Source organism: Girardinichthys multiradiatus, chromosome 13 (assembly GCF_021462225.1).
Source record: "Girardinichthys multiradiatus isolate DD_20200921_A chromosome 13, DD_fGirMul_XY1, whole genome shotgun sequence".
Lineage (NCBI taxonomy): Eukaryota > Metazoa > Chordata > Actinopteri > Cyprinodontiformes > Goodeidae > Girardinichthys > Girardinichthys multiradiatus.
This window is the reverse complement of record NC_061806.1, coordinates 7,840,284-7,861,893: the sequence shown is the minus strand read 5'-3', so window position 1 is coordinate 7,861,893 and position 21,610 is coordinate 7,840,284. Positions and strand designations below refer to the sequence as shown.

Sequence of the window (21,610 nt, the reverse complement as noted above, 5' to 3'; positions counted from 1 at the left end):
CTTGAGGCATCAGCCTGTGTGTAATTGAATGGCTCTGTATGCCTTTCTTGATATAGCAAACCAACAAAACCCTTAACACGAAAACAACTATGCGTTTTAAAATATTTCATGTGTAATTGAGCAGGTTAAAAAATTAAAAATCATTTTGGAGATTTTTATAAAACAAATAAAACATTTTGTGGCCCGCAAGCACTTGACTGGATGACTTTGGCCCGTGTGGTTAAAAGTTTGGATGCCACTGATCTAAATGGTTTACATTCATTTATAAGTGGACACTACATTTTCCCAACTCAGATTCAGGTTAAGATATTGCATAAACTCTTCGATCTGACCGTCAGTGGCCACCCTGTGGTGGTAAATAATCCCAGCTGTTAGGCTGCTGTGGGATTAGCACCATCAACCTTCCTCAGATTTAAAGAATAACTCCTTACTGCATCCAGCTGCTTTTCACACAGGCTTAGTCCAAGACTTACAGGAAAATGCTGCTCTCTTGTGGCCAAACGCATAACAATGTTCTTTCCCTTTGCATTTTCCTGCAGATAATTTCAAATGTTCCACTTCCTGGACGAACAAAAATTACAGCCTCTTTGAGTTTAAATCCATTTATTTTTCCATTTATTTAAAAAAAATCCAGATCTCTTTAAATATCAGACACTGCATGCATGGAGAAAATGCTGAACTCACATTTATCAAAAAGACTCTCCAGCAAATAAACTCGTGAACGTAAGCATTTAAGAAAAGGAAGTCAAAGAAACAGTTTCCAATAAAGAAATGATGGTTTAGTGCCTGACGACGGATGCAACAGGATTTAACATAAAACAGGACATGGACTGCAAGCCCAACAGCAACTCTCAGCTGAATTTGGCTTTAGAGAAATCCATCTCCGGGTGCTGGGCCATGAACCTGCAGGGAGAGGAAACGTCAGATCAGGAAACAAAATAAGCAAGTCAGGAAGATTAGCGTGGATAAAAATCTGTTTCAGCTAGAGGATGACTGTTTTTAAATGGTAAGGGACTGTGAGCATATTCTGAATAGTCCAGTTCTCAGAATTCATGCTAATCTTTTCTTACAGACCCTGTATAAATTCACAGCAGTTCCAACTCTGATTTACAGAAAGTCAGAAGGACATTTTTGTTTTTTTAGTTATGTCCAGACTCATCATAGCGGTGTAGCAACAGTGGAAAAACACAACCAGTCTCAAAGTATGACACTTTGTGACAGTGAAGTCCAGTTCTCTCTCTAAGACTCATTAAAATGTTAAGTCTAGCAGCCATTTTTAGACAAGATTCAGAGACAAGTTGATTAACGTTAACCAAGACCAGAAGCACAAGAAAAAGAGCCAACCCTTAAAACTGCAGGATCCTAATGTTGAAATAAGACACAAATTCCTGGGAAAGTTCTACTCTGCTGATGTACAGATTAGATCCAACTTGTATCTAATTCATAAAGATCTTTCTTCATGGTTTTATGCCACCAGGCAGCAGACATCTTTAAAGCAGTTTTCATACCTCTGAGCTGTCTCTACCTTTTAGACTGCTACAATAATCCATGTAGAACAATAGAAATAAAACTAACACAAATACCCACATTAACTCAATGTATAGATGCAGGTTCTGATGCAGTCCTAATTCAGCTCACCTCTGGTTGGGAAAACTAAAAAACCTAATATGAAATTAGAGCAATCTGAGTCATTTTACTTTGAGAAGGGGTCATAATCTCTCACATTCATTGGAGTCAACTGGTCTATACTGGATAAGAACCGCAGCTTCAGAAAATATACAAAATATACTATAATGGAGCAAACTAAAACAAAGTTGTATAACCTTTGAACCCAAGAATCAAATAAAAATAACTACAGAAGTCAACAGAGCAGATGAACCTGATGTTGAAACAGAAATTAGGGTCAATCTGCTCTCCTCTCCAATCTAATACAAAAAGCAGTTTGCTGTAAAGATATATTATCTGGAGATGCTCCAACAGTGGGAACTAACTTCTTCAAAATGTCTTGTTTCTTCTGCTCTTCAGATGTTGGCAGGCCCATAGATTTCTGCCTCTGGTCGTACATCATCTTCTCCACCATTCCACGTGTCTCTCCGTCCAGGTCTGACAGCTGCTCAGCAGGAAACACAGCAGAGTGGAGGACATGACTGGTTTATGATCCCTGTCACTTTCTAACAACCAACAGAGCAGAGAGTCGACCTCTATGGTTTACCTTTGAGTTCTCAGGGCAGATTTTCTTGGTGTTCATTTCTGGATCTGTGGTAACAATCTTGCTCCACCACTCCATTTTATTAATCTAAGAAATCAGACATGACAATCAAAGAACAAGGCATTAAATCTCTTTAAAGGTGAAGAGAGAGGATTTTAGAAGGAACCACATCATCTCACCTTCTCCAGGTGGACAGTAACCACTTTGCCATCGTCGATGAGCCAGGAACTCTCCTCCACCTTTACCTCGTTGTAGAGCTGACCTTCTATAACAGGAGGGTGGCCTTTCAGACCAACCTTGATGGAGCGACGCTGGATGTCCACCACGACATCTCTGCCCTTGATGCGGAACTTCACATCAAAAGGCACGGCAAGCTACGGGAAGACAAGAAGGACCAAGTATAATTCCAGCTATTTTACCGTTCAGTACATCCAAGCATCTATTGGACTCAGAGTGACCTCCTGTCTAGGTCCGCCAACAAAGGAAAGAGGCGATACTTTGTTTCCTCCAGCTTCATCAACATGTGAGCATTACTACAGATCCAAATGGTCCAAAAATACAATGTAAAGATTCGACAGGCGAAGAAAGACCAAGACGATTATAGCCTACTGGGTTTGCTACGTTATGCAAACTTTCTGATTATTGATTTATCCTGAATGAAGAGTGGTTCAGTCCAGGGCTGCAACTAATGATCATTCTGCTAATAGATTAATCTGTCAATTATTGTTTTGATAAACCAATTAATAATCGAAGAGCAAAAGGGGCTTTTTTTAAATTATTTTTTTACAGAATTTGAACCAGGTGAAACTTTAGCTAGGCCACTTAAGGAATTCTGGATATTTACAAACCAAATGTTTTTCATCTTAATGTAAAATGTGTATTTTTTTGTACAATTGTGGCCTAATTACTGCTCTGAGTGGGTTGTTCTATCAGCAAAAGGCATGTTTTAGATTCTGTATACTGTAATTAACGACTAGTCGATTACTAAATTAGATGACGATTATTACAATAATCGATTTATGCGATTAACTGCTTTAGCCCTAATTCAGTCTGGGTAACAAAAACTGTTTTGTTCAACGGAGCTTATCTTACATAGTTCATTTTGGGCCGATACTTCTACTCATGTAGTTTTTAAAAACATCATATCAAAACATTCTAACTTTCCAGCTGAATCACTTTGAAGAAAGAAACAATGTCTTCGGGAAAGTCTCCCAGTAAAAATCTGCTTTAAAGAGGTTGGAAAACTGTCAGTCAGGACCACTTTGAAAGATCCCCTAATAAGTGTTTTGGCTTAAAATGAACATATAAAAACCATACAGAACAGCTGAAGATTATTCAGGTGATGTGTCTATTTAAGCTATTCATAAAATGTTTTTTCCTCCCTTCTGGATAAACTGAAAATCTAACCATCTTAACAATAAAATGTTTAAAGTGAAACAAATACTTTCTCAAAAACTGGAGATCAAAATGAATAACAGCTGTGCCCAACCGAAGAGAACGGATTTTCCGTAATCATTCATTCAAGTTTAGTAAAAACAGAACTCAGGAGAAACAGGAGGTGCTCGCTATACCAGTGGCTCTGTTTTTACAGATGAGTGGTTGGGGATGATTTTAACAAAACCTCAGTGTCAGATGCTTGATTATCCAAATGGAAGCAGAGACACACAGTCGAGCATGAAAACGTACATCGATTTCTGACAGCGTTTGTGTCCACTTGTAGTTAGGAAGGTCAGCTCCGTTTCCTGAATTAGGCTTCAGTTTATCTTTGTCCTTCTCATCCTCCTCTGCCTCTGAGTCAGACTGGATAGAATTGAAGATAAAATCAGAGTTAGATGGAAAGCTGCGAGAGCAATAATTTAGAGCTCCAAGGTGCCAAACAGTTCACTCACCCCCTTCTCTCCTTTGTCAGATGTCTTCTCTTCATTCGCTGTTTCGTTCTTCAGTTTCTCCTCATCCTTCATCTATGACATGAACAACATATAAGTCAATCATTTATGACAGAGGTTTGGTTGCAAAGGAATGGTAAATCCAAGCATCCAGGTTTCACCTTGTCGAGCTCAGACTGTAGCTTCTCCGCCTCTTCGTCTGTCAGCTCCTGAATTCTTGGTACTTCGTCAAACTTATTTTTCTTCTCCTCCTCAGCGAGCTTGGCAGCTCTTTCAGCTTTATCCTTCTTTTCCTTCTCCTGTTTCATCTGCTTCTCTTTTTGGGCCTTCAGCGCCAGCTTACTGTGGTGATCGAAGGCCTCCTTGACCAGCTGAAAGTAACGCAGGAGTCAAATTTGGGAGCGAATGAATTATTTCTGACCAAACAGTCACAGAAACTAGAGTGTGGACGTGAGAAAAATTCCAAAACCCAGAGTTTGGTTTGATGTATCACTGGAGTTATAAGCACTGCAGTGACCCCATACATCCACAACATATATCAGTTATTCTCCAGTCATAAAAAGTAAAAGATCAAAATCACACAATTAGCATTCGTCATTTCATGGTGACAGTCTGGAGTTAAAGCTGGATGTGAACCCCTTCTCTGCTTCAGTTAAACACCCCTCCCATCCTGCGCTGCATCACTATCACTGTCACATGACCAAATAAGGCCAACCCCCGCCCCCCTGAAACACATACACAAACAGCAACGAACAAGATAAAAATAAATGTTGGGTATTAATATCAGCCCAGTTTTACTTATCCGACAGGCACCATCCATACATCCATTGTCTATACCCGCTTGTCCTTGCAGAGTCGAGTGCCCATCACAGGGCAACACAGAGTACAACCAACCATGCACACACTCACACCTAAGGGCAATTTAGAGAACTCAATTAACCTAATGTTAATGTTTTTGGATTGTGGGAGGAAGCCGGAGTACCCAGAGAGAACCCAAACATGTACGGGAAAAACATGCAAACTCCATGCAGAAAGATTCCTGGCAGGGGACAGCGCTGCTAATGCTAATGCAGGACCGATATTTTAAAACATCAGTCAATACCAATGATTTCACAATGTCCACAGCCCAAAGACATCAATGGTGCAAGATTTGCACTACTTGCACCATTGAAACCGACGTTTGGCATTGGCATGAGTGACCAAAGGTTTGGCTATAGCAGCCCGGCCGTGTATATTGACCCTGTGGAGCTCCCGACGGACAGTTCTGGTGGAAACAGTTGAGGTGCACAGTTAATTCTGCCGTGATTTGGGCAGCCGTGGTTTTATGTTTTTTGGATACAATCCGGGTTAGCACCCGAACATCCCTTTCAGACAGCTTCCTCTTGCGTCCACAATCAATGAAGACTGGCTAACAGGCTGGTCCAATTTAGCCATTAAACCTCCCACACTAAAATGACAGGTGTTTCAGTTTCATTGTCCAACCCCTGTATTTAGCTATGAAACGTTCCCATTCTTTACGCTATGGTTTTTTCCCAGTCATACTTTTAACTGGCAAGCTGTTCTTTTTTCACACTGATTCTCTTTCCCTCTGTGATATTAATCAATGACCCCTGGTGTCGCCATAGATGAGTCAACATGTTGGACATGTTGCCACTGGCAGGGATTAATGTTTAGCTAAAGTTGGAAGGCGCCCTCTTACTGCTGCTACTGACAGGTCCTGCAGAGAGAGCAATAAGACTGTCTTGACAACCATTGACATGGGTTATGGAAGCTCAAATAGGACAACAGAGATATAATGTACTCAAATGACCTACATGTACCAGGTCTGCACAATATATCGCAAATATAACAGCATCACATCACATCACTGTGTGCAATAATTATCAGCCAATATATTCCAAGTATTAGGAACTTGTATTTTTCATGCTAATGTGTTATTTAGCCTCTTGGACAGAGTTTAATGGCAGCAGATGGTCACAACAGACACAAATGAGATTGTTCAAAAAAAAGGTCAGAGTGATGGAAGCACAGGTGAGAAACAGAGAAAAGATGAGGCATAAATCGCAACAGATATCGTCATCGCAATATTTATCCATATTATCGCCATCACAAGATATTCTAATATCGTGCACCCCTAACATGTTCCCCTTCCCCTTTTATAAACCACCATGGTTAGGATAAAATCCCTGTAAAGTTGCCTCTGGTAATGTATGCATCCATCAGCATCTACAACGGCTCTTTGAGGAAACCATAATATGAGCTATAACAACATTTAATTTCCCTTTGGGATTAATAAAGTATTTTTGAATTGAATTTGAATTGTAATCTCCAGTTCTGGGCCTGGTAGCTTCTGTGTAGGTTGTGATCTACATAAATGGAGTTCATGGTTCCAGGAAAGACACAGTAAAGTAGCTCACCTTCTCTGCAGCCCCTGAATCTCCACCAACGAAGAAATCAGTCTTGCGTCGGAGGAAACTGAAAAATGTGTTGACTAGCTGTTGGAGGAGAAAAACAGACTTCAATGAGAGAAATAATGGAGAATATGTCTGTATTTAATATGTAGACACAGCACAAATGCTTGAACTTTAAGGGGTATGTCTCTACCAGCTTTCCACATCTGGTGACTGAAATTTTTGCACCGTTCTTCTTTGCAAAACAGCTCCAGCTCAGTCAGTTCAGATGGAGAGTGTTTGTGAACAGCAGTAGGTCTTGCAACCGATTCTCGATTGGGTTTAGGTCTGGACTTGAACTGGGCCATTCCATTCTATTGTAGCCCTGACTTTATGTTTAGGGTCATTGTCCTGCTGGAAGGTGAACCTCCACCCCAGTTCCAAGTCTTTTGCAGACTCCGACAGGTTTTCTTCTAAGACTACCCTGTATTTGGCTCCATCCATCTTCCCATCAACTCTGACCACCTTCCCTGTCCCTGCTGAAGAGAATATCCCCTAGAGCATGATGCTGCCACCACTATATTTGACATTGGGTATGGTGTGTTCAGAGTGATGTGCAGTGTTAGTTCTCTGCCCACTTATAACGTTTTCCAGTTTGACCAAAAAGTTCAATTTTGGTCTCGTCTGACCAAAGCACCTTCTTCCACATGTTTGCTGTGTCCCCAACATGGCTTCTGGCAAACTGCAAACGGGACCTCTTATGGTTTTCTTTTAACAATGGCTTTCTTCTTGCCACTCTTCCATAAACACCACATTTGTGCAGTGGATGACTAATAGCTGTCCTGTGGACAGATTCCCCCACCTGAGCTATGGATCTCTGCAGTTCATCCAGAGTCACCATGGGCCTCTTGGCTGCATCTCTGATCAGTGTTCTCCTTTTTCGGCCAGTAAGTTTAGGTGGACGGCCTTGTCTGTGTAGGTTTACAGCTGTGCCATACTCTTTCCGTTTCTGACTGATGGATTAATCAGTGCTTCATGAGATGTTCAAAGCTTGGGAAATATTTTTATAGCCTAAGCCTGCTTTAAACTTCTCCACAACTGTATCCCTGACCTGTCAGGTGTGTTTCTTGGAATTTAAGATGCTGTTTACTCCCCAATATTCTCTTAACCAACTTCTGAGGCCGTCACAGAGCAGCTCTATTTGTACTGAGATTAGATTACACACAAGTGGACTCCATTTAGTCATTAGCAATCATCAGGCAACTTCTGAAGGCAATTGGTTGCACTCAGAGTAAAAGGGGCTGAATACCTTTGCACACTGCACTTTTCAGTTTTTTTATTTGTAAAACATTTTTTAAATCATGTATAATTGTCTTTTCACTTCACAATTGTATAGCACTGTGTTGGTCTTTCACATAAAATTCCAATAAAATATATTTATGTTTGTGGTTGTAATGTGACAATATGTGGAAAAGTTCAAGGGGTATGAATACTTTTACAAGCCACTGTATAGTGCAGCCCTAATGCAAAACTTCTCATGGAAAGAATGGATGGAAAGAATACGGCACACATGCAAACCTACAAAGACATGTCTTTCAGCCTAAACTGATAAGCCATGAATGTTGATCAGAGAAGCAGCCAACATCTTTATGCTCAAAGATGGTCTCTGTGCAACTTGACAAAGCTTGAGCTGTTTCGCAACGAAGATGGGCAAACATTTTGGTTTCTAGACTTATCTAAAATATGTGCAGCTGAAACTGTAGCTGTAAAAAAAAACAGACTCAGGGGGTTGAATACTAATGCAGCCCACGTGTTATACATTTTTTATTTGTGTAAAAACTGAAAAATATGAAGCAACTACAGTAGTCACACCACTGTGACAGTCTGGGGTTAAAGCTGGATGAGACCTCCGACCAGATGGGGAGACATGCTGATATCACAATGCTTTTATTTCTCGGGGGTAACACGCATGGCCTAAAAATTCTCCGGGGGGCTAAATATTAATACAGCCCGCAAAAAGTGGTATTTGTTTTATTTGCTAAAAATTTAGAAAACAATATATAAGTTTTAGTCCTAATTAGGAACTGCTTTGTGTCGGTGTTTCACATAAGATCCCAAATGAAATACATCGTCTTAGGTTGCCATGCGACAAAATTTGAAAAGGTTCAAGTGGTATCTTGGCAGGGACTGTCAAATGAAAAAAAACAACACTGACTCTTACAGAAAAGCGGTTTTCAAATACCTCCCTTTATTCACAATTTTCAAACTATTATCTGAATGCTTTCAATGGCTATGATTCAGGAATCTAATTTCGTGCCACCTCTTAGCCACATATGCATGCCGAATTTACCAGAACAAGATGTTGATTATCGAAAAAAGTGCCCCAGTGGGAACATGGTAGTAATGATCAGATGTCATGACAAAGTAAAATAAATGTAAAGTCTCAATTTCTGCATGTAAAGGTCGAGAGGTGTATTGGCGTAACTATTAGCATGATAGCGTTAGCATATAAGCAGCATGCTGGATTACCTCCTGTACTCCTCCTTCGTGTTGCTGGGCCATAACCAGCAACATACCGTCATACTTTTCTTCTTCACCCCCCATATTGGTAGTGGTTCAACACTTCCACCGGTTTCTCGTTAGCTGCGCGAGTAATAAATAAGTAAGTCTGAAGAAGATGTACTCTAGGCTGAGCCTGTGGTTACGTGACTTACTTCCTGGAAACTAACCCCACCTAGACTACTTTCGACCAATTGGAAGGACGTATTATAATTGACAAGACAAGGATCCAATTCATTGAGAGCATTTGTTAGGGCCAGAACCTCTCTCTCTCTCTCCATATATATATATATATATATATATATAACCTCTCTCTCTCTCTCCATATATATATATATATATATATATATATATATATATATATATACACACACACAATATAACTAGCAGTATTTAATTTAAATCAGTTCAATTCAGTAATACTTTATTTAATCCAAAAGAGAAATTGAATAAAGTAAAACAAATACTAAATGGTAAATCGCCTGCTACAGCGCTCTATCACATCCACAGAGACTCCAGAGTGCTTTACACTTCACTCAGTCATCCACACATTCTTTCACACATTGACAGTGGTAAGGCACATTGTAACCACAGCTGCCCTGGGGCATACTGACAGTGAGACTGCCATACAATCGGCGCCACCGGGCCCTTTGACCACCATCAGCAGGCAAGGTGGGTGAAGTGTCTTGCCCAAGGACACAATGACTGAGACAAAATACAGAGACAGACAGCGGGGGTTCACACCGGCAACCCCCAATTACAGAACGAGCCACCATCGCCCTTGAAGAAAAGCAGAAAGAAGAGTTTATGTTGTTTCAGTCCTAACGTATTAATAATTAGGAGTGTTCACATCAGGCTGAAAATCAATCCTGATTCCTCTGATCACAGTTACCTTCTTGAATAGGAACATTATTTTTGAAGCATAAGAATCAAGTTTTTGAAAGGATATTGTGCATATTTTTGTTAGTGCTGAGTAATGTACACGTCCCGCTGATGTTTTCATGAATGTAAATGCAAAATAAACAGTGAATCCGCTTGTCTAACTTCACATTTATTTAATCCACTTTATTTTACTGGCTTAACATGACCAGATATTAAAAAAGGAAGATTTTTAAAGAAGGCTTTACATAACACGTTAAAAAACAGCAAAGGAAAAAAAGTGCATAACATGACAGATCCAGCTAAATATTCATCAAATCAGTTGCATTTTGTGCTTTTACATTCAAAAGAGAAAGTATTATATAACCTTAGAATTGGTACAACTCCAATTTCAAGACACGTTACAAAACAAAAAAGGACATTTATTATACAGAAAATATATTGACCACACCAGAAAATCTTCAGCTGTGATAAGAGGTAACACAAACATAGAGATCACATATAGAATTGAAATGAAGCATAAAATCAAAGGCTGTGGCTCGAGAGGACCATACATTTTAGATAACCTACAACCAACTACGACCAGATAATGTTAATAAGAGTGTCTGGGAGAGGAAGCTATTCTATTGGTTACAAGGATGTTTCCAACAGTACCTGGAAGCAACATCAACAAACATCTTTAGCAAGTGCTAACTGTTCAACACAAAATTGTTACGGCAGATATCACAATTCAAACTGTAGGAACGTATAGTACAGCTTCAAGTGTATCTTTTACGTTAACCTTTTTATAGACTAAAAACAAACAAAAAGAAAAAACGAAAAAAGCTTTCACGTCTGTCCAGATAATCAGACATACAGGAAGAAGCCAGTTAATTTAGCTCAGCATAGAAATATTTCAAACTCCCTTTCTGGAATTAAGGTAATTTATTAGGTAAAGCAAATAATTTGTTTCAAAGGAAAAATAAAATGTGCAGGAAAATGTTGCTACATTCTTACAGAGCCTGGCTAAGCTCACTAGCCTGAACTGCAATAAAATTTATATTTGTCAATTTTTTTTTTAGACTTTTCTGGCCTTTATTGTATAGTAATCAGATAGGAAAGAGGGTGGAGAGAGAAGGAGAAGATATGCAGCAGTCCCAGACTGGGAATCGAACCCAGGAAAACAGCTTCGAGGACTACAACTGCTGCACAGGGTTCCACCAATGGAGCCACCAGCGGCCCTTGTATTTATAATTTCATCTATGATCAGTAAGAAAGTAAATATTTTCTAAGAACGTTATTTTTTTCTAGTGTACAACGAGGCATGCAAAAAAAAAAACTTCGACAAAAACAATTCATTATGCGTTCATTATTTTACAATACCTTCAACTATTTCGTTTTTACACTGTTGCCACACTGCACATTAAAAATGCATCTTACATTAAACTTGAAATAATCCAAATCAGAAAAATAAACATAAATATTGAACTAAAAGTAATGATAAAACTAAACAAAGAACCAGATCAATAAGGAGACAGGTATAGTGAAATGTGCACTTACAAAACAAAAGAAATATTAAAGCAAAAAAAAAATAGAAGAAAATAATTATCTGATGTAAAAAGAGCACAGTTATCAAACCCACAAGGTCAGAAGACACATTTTAAAAGGACAGGCACTTCAAAAACAATCGGACGGTTGTCATAATAGAAAAGGATCTACAGTGGCTCTCAAAACTGTACGCACTGTGCCAAATTGCCATTCCCCTGCCATTATTTTGACACTTATTGTATTTAACTGGAAAAATAAACCAATGTTTGACTGAAAACTGTAAAAAATAAAAATAAAAACTCTGCAATAACCTGATTACACACCCTTACACTAATTCACATTTTGATCCTAGCATTTAGTCTTCTTGTGTGCACACTTCAGTAATTTCAGAAAACATGGGACAGCAGTAACAATACAAAAACTGGATGCTGATGTCAGGCAAAAAGCCGTACACAAACACTGAAGAAGCTGCGGTAATTTCTAGGAAGTTCTGCTTGTGTTCTACATGTGACAACAACCTCCTGTATTCTGTAGGGTTAGGGTCTGGACAAAGACGTATGGCTGAAAACGTCCTCATCTGACTAAATTATTCTAAAGGCTTGTGGGTGAATGTGTTACGATTTGATCAAATCTAAGTAAAATATTTGGCCCAGAGTTGATGCTCAGTTTTGGCCCACAACAAAACAACATTGTACCCATTATGGGGGTGGTATAGTGATCCAGGGTTATATCAAGAGCTGTCGTCAAAGTGACTGAAATCATGAACAATTCCAAATACCAGAAGTTTATCCAAAACCTTCAGAGTTCAGAACTCTGAGAGAAAGTCACCTGAAGAGGGTCGTGGACAAGACATGTTCTCACAATATTGTTTGACAACTTTGGTAGAAATGGAAAATGTTATTGTAAATATTATTGTAAATGTTTTCACATGTTTTTCAATGGTCATCATGTATTTTACATTAGAAAATATACTTGAACACGGGGGTGTACATTTTTGAGAGCCACTGTATAGGCTTTCTGCAGAACAATCTTCTAATCAAGCAATCCTTCAAAGCAAAATCCAATATTTACAACCATAAATATTTACACATAGAACCCTGAGTTCACTGAAGCCCTTCAGACAATGTGAACCTTCACATTTTCCTTCTTCCACGGTAAAGGCATGGCCTCTCTAAGGAGTCTGGTTCGGCCAGAGACTCCAGTGCAACTAATGTCTTCCTTTCAACATTCTGCATGTGACCTTATTTAAAGAAGGTGGCAGCTATGCAGGGATGATTCATGTCCTCACTGAAGTGTGCAGCAGTGGGACACCCGAAGACTCCATCTCTGAGTGAGAGGGCGAGTAGGTTGTTGGAGAACTTGAAGTGTGATCTATGAGGACAGAACGAAAAATGTCATCAACCTCAACCGACTGAGCACTGAACACTATGCATTTAGATTTTTGCATGCACGGTGTGATGGCAAGCCACACAGGGTTAGAGCCACACCCTACTATATATAACTGGTTTTCCTTTCATTTACTTTGTAGTCATTACATTAAATATTCCTTAATTATATAGTTTCTTTGTTTATTCCTCTATCACCTTATAATGTTTATATGAAGTGCACGCATATTAACACTGCAAGGTCAATTCAGTTCTATGTTGTATTAATACTCTTTTTTTTGTTTGAGTTTACCTGGTTGTTTGGTGTTTGGCTTCCCCTTCCTAATGGGCAAAAGGCATGGCTAAGGGCTGAGATTCCTGAAGTACTGCTGATGGCCTCATTGAACTGAACCAAACGCTTCATGTCAAGTGGGGGGAACCTTAGGGGGTGTTTTGGATTTATTTCCTGTTATTATGTGGCAGCCATTTTGTCTTCCTCTATTGTGTGTGTGTGTGGTTTAGCTAAACCTGTATTTAAGGGCCCTTATGTGTTAGTTCAGGAGGTCGGTTTTGGTTTGTATCTGTCTGAGTCTTGTCAGTGATGATTTTGAGTCTAGTATCTTGAGTTGACCTCTTTTATTGGCATGCCTGTACAGGTTCTTCTCAAAAAATTAGCATATTGTGATAAAGTTCATTATTTTCTATAATGTCATGATGAAAATTTAACATTCATATATTTTAGATTCATTGCACACTAACTGAAATATTTCAGGTCTTTTATTGTCTTAATATGGATGATTTTGGCATACAGCTCATGAAAACCCAAAATTCCTATCTCAGAAAATTAGCATATTTCATCCGACCAATAAAAGAAAAGTGTTTTTAATACAAAAAACGTCAACCTTCAAATAATCATGTACAGTTATGCACCCAATACTTGGTCGGGAATCCTTTTGCAGAAATTACTGCTTCAATGCGGCGTGGCATGGAGGCAATCAGCCTGTGGCACTGAGGTCTTATGGAGGCCCAGGATGCTTCGATAGCGGCCTTTAGCTCATCCAGAGTGTTGGGTCTTGAGTCTCTCAACGTTCTCTTCACAATATCCCACAGATTCTCTATGGGGTTCAGGTCAGGAGAGTTGGCAGGCCAATTGAGCACAGTGATACCATGGTCAGTAAACCATTTACCAGTGGTTTTGGCACTGTGAGCAGGTGCCAGGTCGTGCTGAAAAATGAAATCTTCATCTCCATAAAGCTTTTCAGCAGATGGAAGCAAGAAGTGCTCCAAAATCTCCTGATAGCTAGCTGCATTGACCCTGCCCTTGATAAAACACAGTGGACCAACACCAGCAGCTGACACGGCACCCCAGACCATCACTGACTGTGGGTACTTGACACTGGACTTCTGGCATTTTGGCATTTCCTTCTCCCCAGTCTTCCTCCAGACTCTGGCACCTTGATTTCCGAATGACATGCAGAATTTGCTTTCATCCGAAAAAAGTACTTTGGACCACTGAGCAACAGTCCAGTGCTGCTTCTCTGTAGCCCAGGACTGGGAATGTGGCACCTCTAGCCCATTTCTTGCACACGCCTGTGCACGGTGGCTCTGGATGTTTCTACTCCGGACTCAGTCCACTGGTTCCGCAAGTCCCCCAAGGTCTGGAATCGGCCCTTCTCCACAATCTTCCTCAGGGTCCGGTCACCTCTTCTCGTTGTGCAGCGTTTTCTGCCACACTTTTTCCTTCCCACAGACTTCCCACTGAGGTGCCTTGATACAGCACTCTGGGAACAGCCTATTCGTTCAGAAATTTCTTTCTGTGTCTTACCCTCTTGCTTGAGGGTGTCAATAGTGGCCTTCTGGACAGCAGTCAGGTCAGCAGTCTTACCCATGATTGGGGTTTTGAGTGATGAACCAGGCTGGGAGTTTTAAAGGCCTCAGGGATCTTTTGCAGGTGTTTAGAGTTAACTCGTTGATTCAGATGATTAGGTTCATAGCTCGTTTAGAGAGCCTTTTAATGATATGCTAATTTTGTGAGATAGGAATTTTGGGTTTTCATGAGCTGTATGCCAAAATCATCCGTATTAAGACAATGAAAGACCTGAAATATTTCAGTTAGTGTGCAATGAATCTAAAATATATGAATGTTAAATTTTCATCATGACATTATGGAAAATAATGAACTTTATCACAATATGCTAATTTTTTGAGAAGGACCTGTATAATTGCCCATTTTGTTAACCATTTTTTCATGTTTTTTGGGTAAATAAAACCCACTTTTTTTTAATTTAACACCTGTGTCCTCTACTCTGTACTGCTTGGTTCCTGACACACGGTGTCTGGATAAAATAATCATACCCCCTTTACCTTTTTTTCGTGCCTGTAACTTTTGCCAATTTACAGGCACGAACTTCAGAGATTGGTACTATAAAGTGACAATTAAAAAATTCCACATTACAACTGCAAATTTCAATGTGTTTTATTGGGCTTTAATTTAATACATAAATATAAGTAGTGCATAATTGGGAAGTGAAAGGAAAATGATAAATGGTCTTTAATTTGTTTTACATTTAAAGATTTACCATGCACTACTGTCTGTTGGTCTGTTACATAAACACCTGATAAAATATACTGTATTATTACATTTGAAAGCGCTGTATTAGGAGAACGGTTGCATTGCATATGGAAGAATCACTTAGTTTAAATGTGATTCTTCCATACATTCAGTCTAGTTTTAAAGTTTGCAACAGTATGGAAATGGCTCTTTTAACAGTTTTTAATAATATGCTGTTAGCTGTCCTGATTCTGTTGGATCCATCTACTGCTGTTGGATCTATCTACAGATGTTGCTATAGTAGAACACGAACGCATCTTTTGCTATGATAGGCACAGTCCTACAATAGTTCATATCATACACTATATTGGAAAAGGTATTGAGTCACACCACCAAATCAATGAATTCCAGTGTTCATAACACTTCCATGGTTGCAGGTGAAACTTGACTGACCCGCACAGAGTCCTGACATCAACCTTCTTGAACACCTTTTGGATGAATTAAAGCGGAGGCCGCGATTCTGCATAACTAACTATGAACATACTCCTTAAGCTTGTGGTTCCTGTAGAGTATCAAAGAGCAACGAAAGCAAAGCACTAAAAATTTCCATAACACTTACAGAATGGTTAAAGTTGCTATTGCTGGCAATGATGGGTCCATCAACAAATTTGACCTTATAGATTTAGAATAGGATGTCATCAAAGTTCATGTACATGTAAAAGTAGACAGACAAATACTTTTGGCAATGTAGTGTATCTGTCATATTGGAGTTTTCTGTTCAGCCAGGGAAGTACTCCTCTGAACTGCCCTGTTTTGACTGTGGGGTTCCTCAGGGCTCCACCCTCGGTCCAGTTATTCTTTCCCTATACCGTATTTTCCGCACTATAAGGCGCACTTAAAAACCTTTAATTTTTTCAAAAAGTGACAGTGCGCCTTGTAATCCGGAGCGCCTTATATTTGGATCAATTGGTTAATTGTTTGATCCATACTGGTTGTACACGGCGCTCTGTCAAAATGTTTCAGTACGACTGGTAAACTACAAAGCCGCACCGCTTGCAGCATTACGGCTACCGTAGTCAGGGGCGTTGCCAAAGTAATAGCGGTAAACACCTGTACTGTGCTTACTCCTAGTCCAACACCACTTGTGTGTGTATAACGTTTGAATGTACTGTTGCAGGAATTGCCTGAACTATATGTGATTAGAAGCTCAGTGTGTGGGGTGTATGTTTCGTGTGTGTGTATGGAAGATGTTGACATTACTCCTCCGGACAGAGGTGGTGCTGTGTACTGCCGTAGCTGAGAATCAAGAGTGAAGGAGTGACGTCGGTATTATTGTGTGTGTGGGGTGGGTAGAGACGGCGACCGGAGCAGCGGTGTATGAGTCTGTAAGCCCTGTGTTTTTACGTGCTGCAAAGTAATTAAAAAGAACCCCGAATCTCGTCATCAACTCAGTGTTTTGATGCTGTTTCTTCATGCTCAACTCAGCAACGTATGAGTGAGGGAGTTAACCCCGAGGAAACTAGTAACTTCGGCCCTGGAGAAAGCGTCTCCCCTGTCATCAGACTACGGTCAGGGGACAGAAACAGGAAAGGTTAACAGTACTAACGTTTGATTTAGTGCATCAAACTGTTTCTTTTACGTGTTTACTGAATCAGGGAAAAGTTCCCTTTCACGTTTTAACTAACGTTTGATTTCAACTTCAACTTCATAGACTCCAATGCATTCCTAACGTGCGGTTGGCTCTATTCAATAGAATTCTATGTAGAGGAGACCTTACCATGAGAGTGAATGGAGTTATCAGAACGCTGGTTTGTAGTGTATTAATAAAGTTTGACTGACTGACTTATCTGACTGTTTTGTTGACATTCTCTTTAGCACAGCTCCATCTAGTGGATGCATAACGCAACCCCAGTCAAACGTTTGACTGCAGTAGCTTCTATTCTATGCGCCTTATAATCCGGTGCGCCCTATATATGAAAAACGTTCTAAAATAGGCCCTTCATTGAAGGTGCGCCTTATAATCCGGTGCACCTTATAGTGCGGAAAATACGGTACATGCTTTTTCTGGGGTCCATTTTCAGGCAGTGTAACATGGCCCAAATGGAAAGACCTGTTAGTGTCTTATACTAGCGATTAGTGAAACAGCAGTCTGCATGTATTCTCTCTAGAGAGATGCTTAATATAACTGAGATTTCCAAAAATATTCCATTACAGTCTTGTTTTCTCAAAGCCAAAACTACAGACATGTTTCAGCATGTAAAACTACAGTTTCCATTCAGTTTCGGACTTCTGTATGCTTCGTCTTATCTAATTTTTAAAAACCCAGCGAATTTTGAAAGTAGCTAATTTCAAATGTTCTGCCCCTTAGCAACAGCTTCCATAGTGAAGTGTGTAGCAAGCTAGACCTATCAGGGTGCATTTACTGATCAGAAAAAGATTGCATTTCTGAGTTTTCGACCAGCCAACCACCAGTCAGTCGGTCAAGCTGAAACTCTCCAGCCAATTTCCTGTGCATCTATAACAAGTATTTACAAAGTAACTCAAGTAGGTCAAATTAAATATTTGTTTTTTATTCAATTACCCCCCCAGAAATGGAGATGTTTTTGTACTTACTAATTAACATTGAAAAAAGAATAATCCATACCTCCATTTTTCCTCCACATGTTTCTGGCAAACTTGTCAGTGGAAGTCAAGTCTGATATTTGGATGTTGGGATTAGACTTGTAGTCATCTTGAGTAAAACAAAAAAAATCACCTTATCTGACACCAGAAGACATTGCATTGTTGAGGATTAAGGAGTGAAAACTGCCCAACTTACTGTTGTTGCTTGATGAAAAGGAGCCATTCCCAATCATGGTCTCGTGCCCACTGTCTGACAGCGTCCTCTCCATCCTCGGAATGGGCGGCCTCCTCCTAGTGCTTTTCCGAGTGCTGATGCGGATGATGCCCCGCACCAGCCGGCACTCTGCTTCCTGCTCGTCCATTTTGTGCTCCTCTGCCAGACAGTTGATGAGCTGGGTGATGGCTTTGCTCTTCCTCAGAAATACAGAGTCTGAGGTGCACCTGGCCAGCTCTTCGATTTGATATTCAGAGTACAGTTCCAGTAGCTTCTTGGTGATCAGGGAGTCCACGTTTTCTTCGCTGTCCTCCCAGTCATCAAACGTCATGGACTCATGCAGGGAGGCAAACCCAGCCTGAGTTTGGGCAGGCGGTGGTGCATATGCTGAAGACTTTATGTCAACATCCAAATATTCTTTTGGACTGACTACTTTGACTCCATTAATGTGAAAGTCTGACCATTCGGTGTCGGTCTCTTCTTTGTTGTCTCCTGGGTTGACCCCTCGGAGGCTCACCTTTTCTGGCTCATCTGGGGAGCTCTCATTTGGCGCCAAGCACGGAGCAAGGATGGACCGTTGGCACAACCTGTAAAGTCCACAGGTGATTACAGTGCAAACAAGCGTTTTACAGCTCTTCGGGGAAGAACAGGGGTGACAGTTCGTTGCTGTAGATGAAGGCTCGGCTGCACGAGGCACAAAGCTGATGGTCTCAGACTCATTTCCATTAGCGTCTTTAAGGCGACCTTTGTGGCCCACCTTTGGTTGTGTGGTTGGCTGCCTATCCTCCACTGGGTCCACACAGCGCTCCTCAGTAAACGACACTTGCCTGATGTTCCCTGGCCTCTCGCTGCATCTCAGACTGTCACTGCTTCCTGCAGACATGACTTACTAGCTGCAAGAATCCAAAGAGAAAAGAAACACAACAGAGGGGCTATTAGCACCATATGAAAGCCCTGAAATTATTTCAACTAAAACAATTCTATCAGGCAGAATCTCAGATCACTTTGAACCACATGAGGGCATCTGTCTTTTGAAAAAAAAAAAAAAAAAGGAAACCACTATTACAGGCAGGCATCGGGTAATGTAACCCAACAGGTTTCATAGTGCGAGCACCTGCTGAGAGACAATTACCCATTCATACATCAGATTATGTGTGTGATGTCATGGAGTATTTCAAGAATAATAAACAACAAGTCATTCGGTTCGGTTGCAACAGTGTTTAGTACTTCAGGACTGTTAAATAAAGGTACCCCAAATTCTGAACAATTTAAATAAAAAACTGACGACTATTAAAATAAAACTAAACTTTAATTGAGATGGGTTAATAATTATAGTAATGATAATAATAACACTAACAATAATATCTGTTGTTATGATGCATTAGCATATCTAAAGCTACTTGTGATAACAGTACAATTATTATTCTCGATAATAATTACAGTAACACAGAAAACATTATAGCAGTAATGTGTTTAATGATTGCATTATCACACAAGGTACTTGTAATAATACTAATATTCTTATAATACTAATGTTATTACCACTACTACTACTACTACTACAACTACTACTACTACTATTACTACCTCAACTACTCCTACTAATAATAATAGTAATGTTAATAGTATATGTTGTTACTGTTATGATGCATTAGCATATCTAAAGCTACTTGGGATAATAGTAAAATTATTATTCTCAATAATAATTAGAGTAACATAAAAAAATATAGTAGTAATGTGTTACTTGATTGTATTATCACACAAGCTACTTGTAATAATACTAATATTCTTATAATACTAATGTTATTACTACTACTACTACTACAACTACTACTGCTACTACAACTACTACCACTACTACTACTAGTACTACTACTAATAACAAAAATATAATTGTTAATTATATTAAAATAAACAACTAGCCTCTATAAATCTACTTATAATGTGGTATAACGACAGCCACAGCAATAATAATATATTTTGTGTGTGGTACGCTCTAGGTAAACATGTGTCTGTTTCTTTCATTGTTGTTTATATCCTCTTTAAATTGTTACTATTTTAGTTCATCCATTGTATACTTATTTCTTAGTTTATTCAGTAAATTTGGATCTTCTCTGTTAGATTGTCTTCCTGTGTTTGCCTCTGTCTGATCCTGCTCATGACTCTTCTCTCCCTTAGTTTCTTATTTTCTTTATTAAAGAACTTTGCTTATTTTTGCCACTACTACGCTTTGCATTTGGGTCCTCCTTCAACCACACCATGACACTGATGACATTAGCCTAGAAAAGGCGACTTGGAATAATTAAAATAATGTTAATGATAACAATATGGCTGATATTAGTACTATTATTGTTAATACTACTACTAATACAGTTATGTGTTAGTCCTGGCTGAACTAGCCTGCATATGGCTGCTAGTTGGTCTCTATTTTCAATGTTCTGTGCTGACGTTCTCTACTGCGCCCACTGTTTACAGTCCTCAAAGCAACGTCACTTTAATCTTGTCCATTCAACGACGACGTTAACTGTTTCACCAACATAAAGCCTAATCATTCATTGAATTAGTTACACGTTAAAATATTGGACATATTCGCTCACAGCCACTTTTTGTTGCGTGTATAAATATTATTTTCACTTTCATGGCGACTTGTCAGTGCGGCTCCCTCCTCCATTACAGGACCAACAAATGTCTCACCTATAGTCAGAGTCTGCTGCGTCCACAAGCCGATTCCCTCCCAAAATTAGGGCTTTCCCAGTGTCCTGCGGGCAAACATATATGTTTTAATCCATCTCTGGCGAGCAGCCGGGTCCAGATCAGTCCAATATTAAAGTTTCAGGAATGTTGCGGGGGAAATCCGTGTACCTGAGCGTCAAGGTACAGGAAGCGAACCAGGTAAACTGAAACCAGAGTGTGGACTTCCGGTTAGAAGTGGCTTTAAAAAATAAGACTCAGGTAAAATTCCAAACGCCGTAGATTTGTATGCATACTCACCCACTCATCTACGCCTATATTCATATCCAGAAATGTGCAGGGCGTATAGGTATTTACTTTTGTACGACAAAAATGAGCTCTAACGACGCACAATGCCACTCACATTAATATGTAACTTTATTTTGATAAAAATTTCGGAGCTGCTGCTGATAATGACGACGATTTCCACAAAAGCTAGAACAAAATTTGGGATTTTATTATGCTGACGTTAAATTTAAGGACACGACGTGGAAAAAAAAAAACCAGTGCAGATACACGCAGTGATGAATGGATGAATGAATAAATGAATGAATGTGACGGGCTGGCCATGTATTCCGTGAAGTAATTAGATAGAAATATATTTTAACATATATCTGTATCTGTTTGTTGAATTAGACTTTAAAAGGAAAAAGGGAAGAAAAAAATAAGAATAGATCCT

The 21,610-nt window shown here is 39.6% G+C and overlaps 2 protein-coding genes across 3 annotated transcripts; both read right to left on the bottom strand.

The window, feature by feature from the left end:
- Positions 1–586: 586 nt before the first annotated feature.
- nudc (nudC nuclear distribution protein) lies at positions 587–9,216 on the bottom strand. The gene is made up of 9 exons (XM_047383030.1): positions 9,015–9,216; positions 6,513–6,590; positions 4,257–4,466; positions 4,099–4,170; positions 3,896–4,009; positions 2,389–2,583; positions 2,213–2,296; positions 1,992–2,110; positions 587–903 (listed from the first exon to the last, which is right to left on the bottom strand). Exons 1-9 carry the CDS (start codon positions 9,087–9,089, stop codon positions 852–854), a joined length of 999 nt encoding a protein of 332 aa, XP_047238986.1. The 5' UTR covers positions 9,090–9,216; the 3' UTR covers positions 587–851.
- An 860-nt stretch (positions 9,217–10,076) lies between these two features.
- Positions 10,077–21,312, bottom strand: kdf1b (keratinocyte differentiation factor 1b). 2 transcript variants are annotated; one of them, XM_047384263.1, is made up of 5 exons: positions 21,193–21,312; positions 20,896–21,098; positions 18,184–19,094; positions 18,010–18,096; positions 10,077–12,821 (listed from the first exon to the last, which is right to left on the bottom strand). In XM_047384263.1, exons 3-5 carry the CDS (start codon positions 19,082–19,084, stop codon positions 12,727–12,729), a joined length of 1,083 nt encoding a protein of 360 aa, XP_047240219.1. In that variant the 5' UTR covers positions 19,085–19,094; positions 20,896–21,098; positions 21,193–21,312; the 3' UTR covers positions 10,077–12,726. The 2 variants fall into 2 exon arrangements, with proteins under 2 accessions (XP_047240219.1, XP_047240218.1); XM_047384262.1 differs by having other exon boundaries at positions 20,896–21,309.
- Between the last annotated feature and the right edge of the window lie 298 nt (positions 21,313–21,610).

What these genes read in the sequence shown, in the direction of transcription:
- nudc (XM_047383030.1), bottom strand. Translation starts at nt 9,089, where the DNA reads ATGGGGGGTGAAGAAGAAAAGTATGACGGTATGTTGCTGGTTATGGCC. An exon ending in TACAGTCTGAGCTCGACAAG is followed by an intron (nt 4,171 to 4,256) that starts GTGAAACCTGGA and finishes TTCATGTCATAG; the next exon opens with ATGAAGGATGAGGAGAAACT. An exon ending in CTGACAAAGGAGAGAAGGGG is followed by an intron (nt 4,010 to 4,098) that starts GTGAGTGAACTG and finishes AATTCTATCCAG; the next exon opens with TCTGACTCAGAGGCAGAGGA.
- kdf1b (XM_047384263.1), bottom strand. Translation starts at nt 19,084, where the DNA reads ATGTCTGCAGGAAGCAGTGACAGTCTGAGATGCAGCGAGAGGCCAGGG. An exon ending in CTTTTCATCAAGCAACAACA is followed by an intron (nt 18,097 to 18,183) that starts GTAAGTTGGGCA and finishes GTTTTACTCAAG; the next exon opens with ATGACTACAAGTCTAATCCC. An exon ending in CATGTGGAGGAAAAATGGAG is followed by an intron (nt 12,822 to 18,009) that starts GTATGGATTATT and finishes CTGTCCTCATAG; the next exon opens with ATCACACTTCAAGTTCTCCA.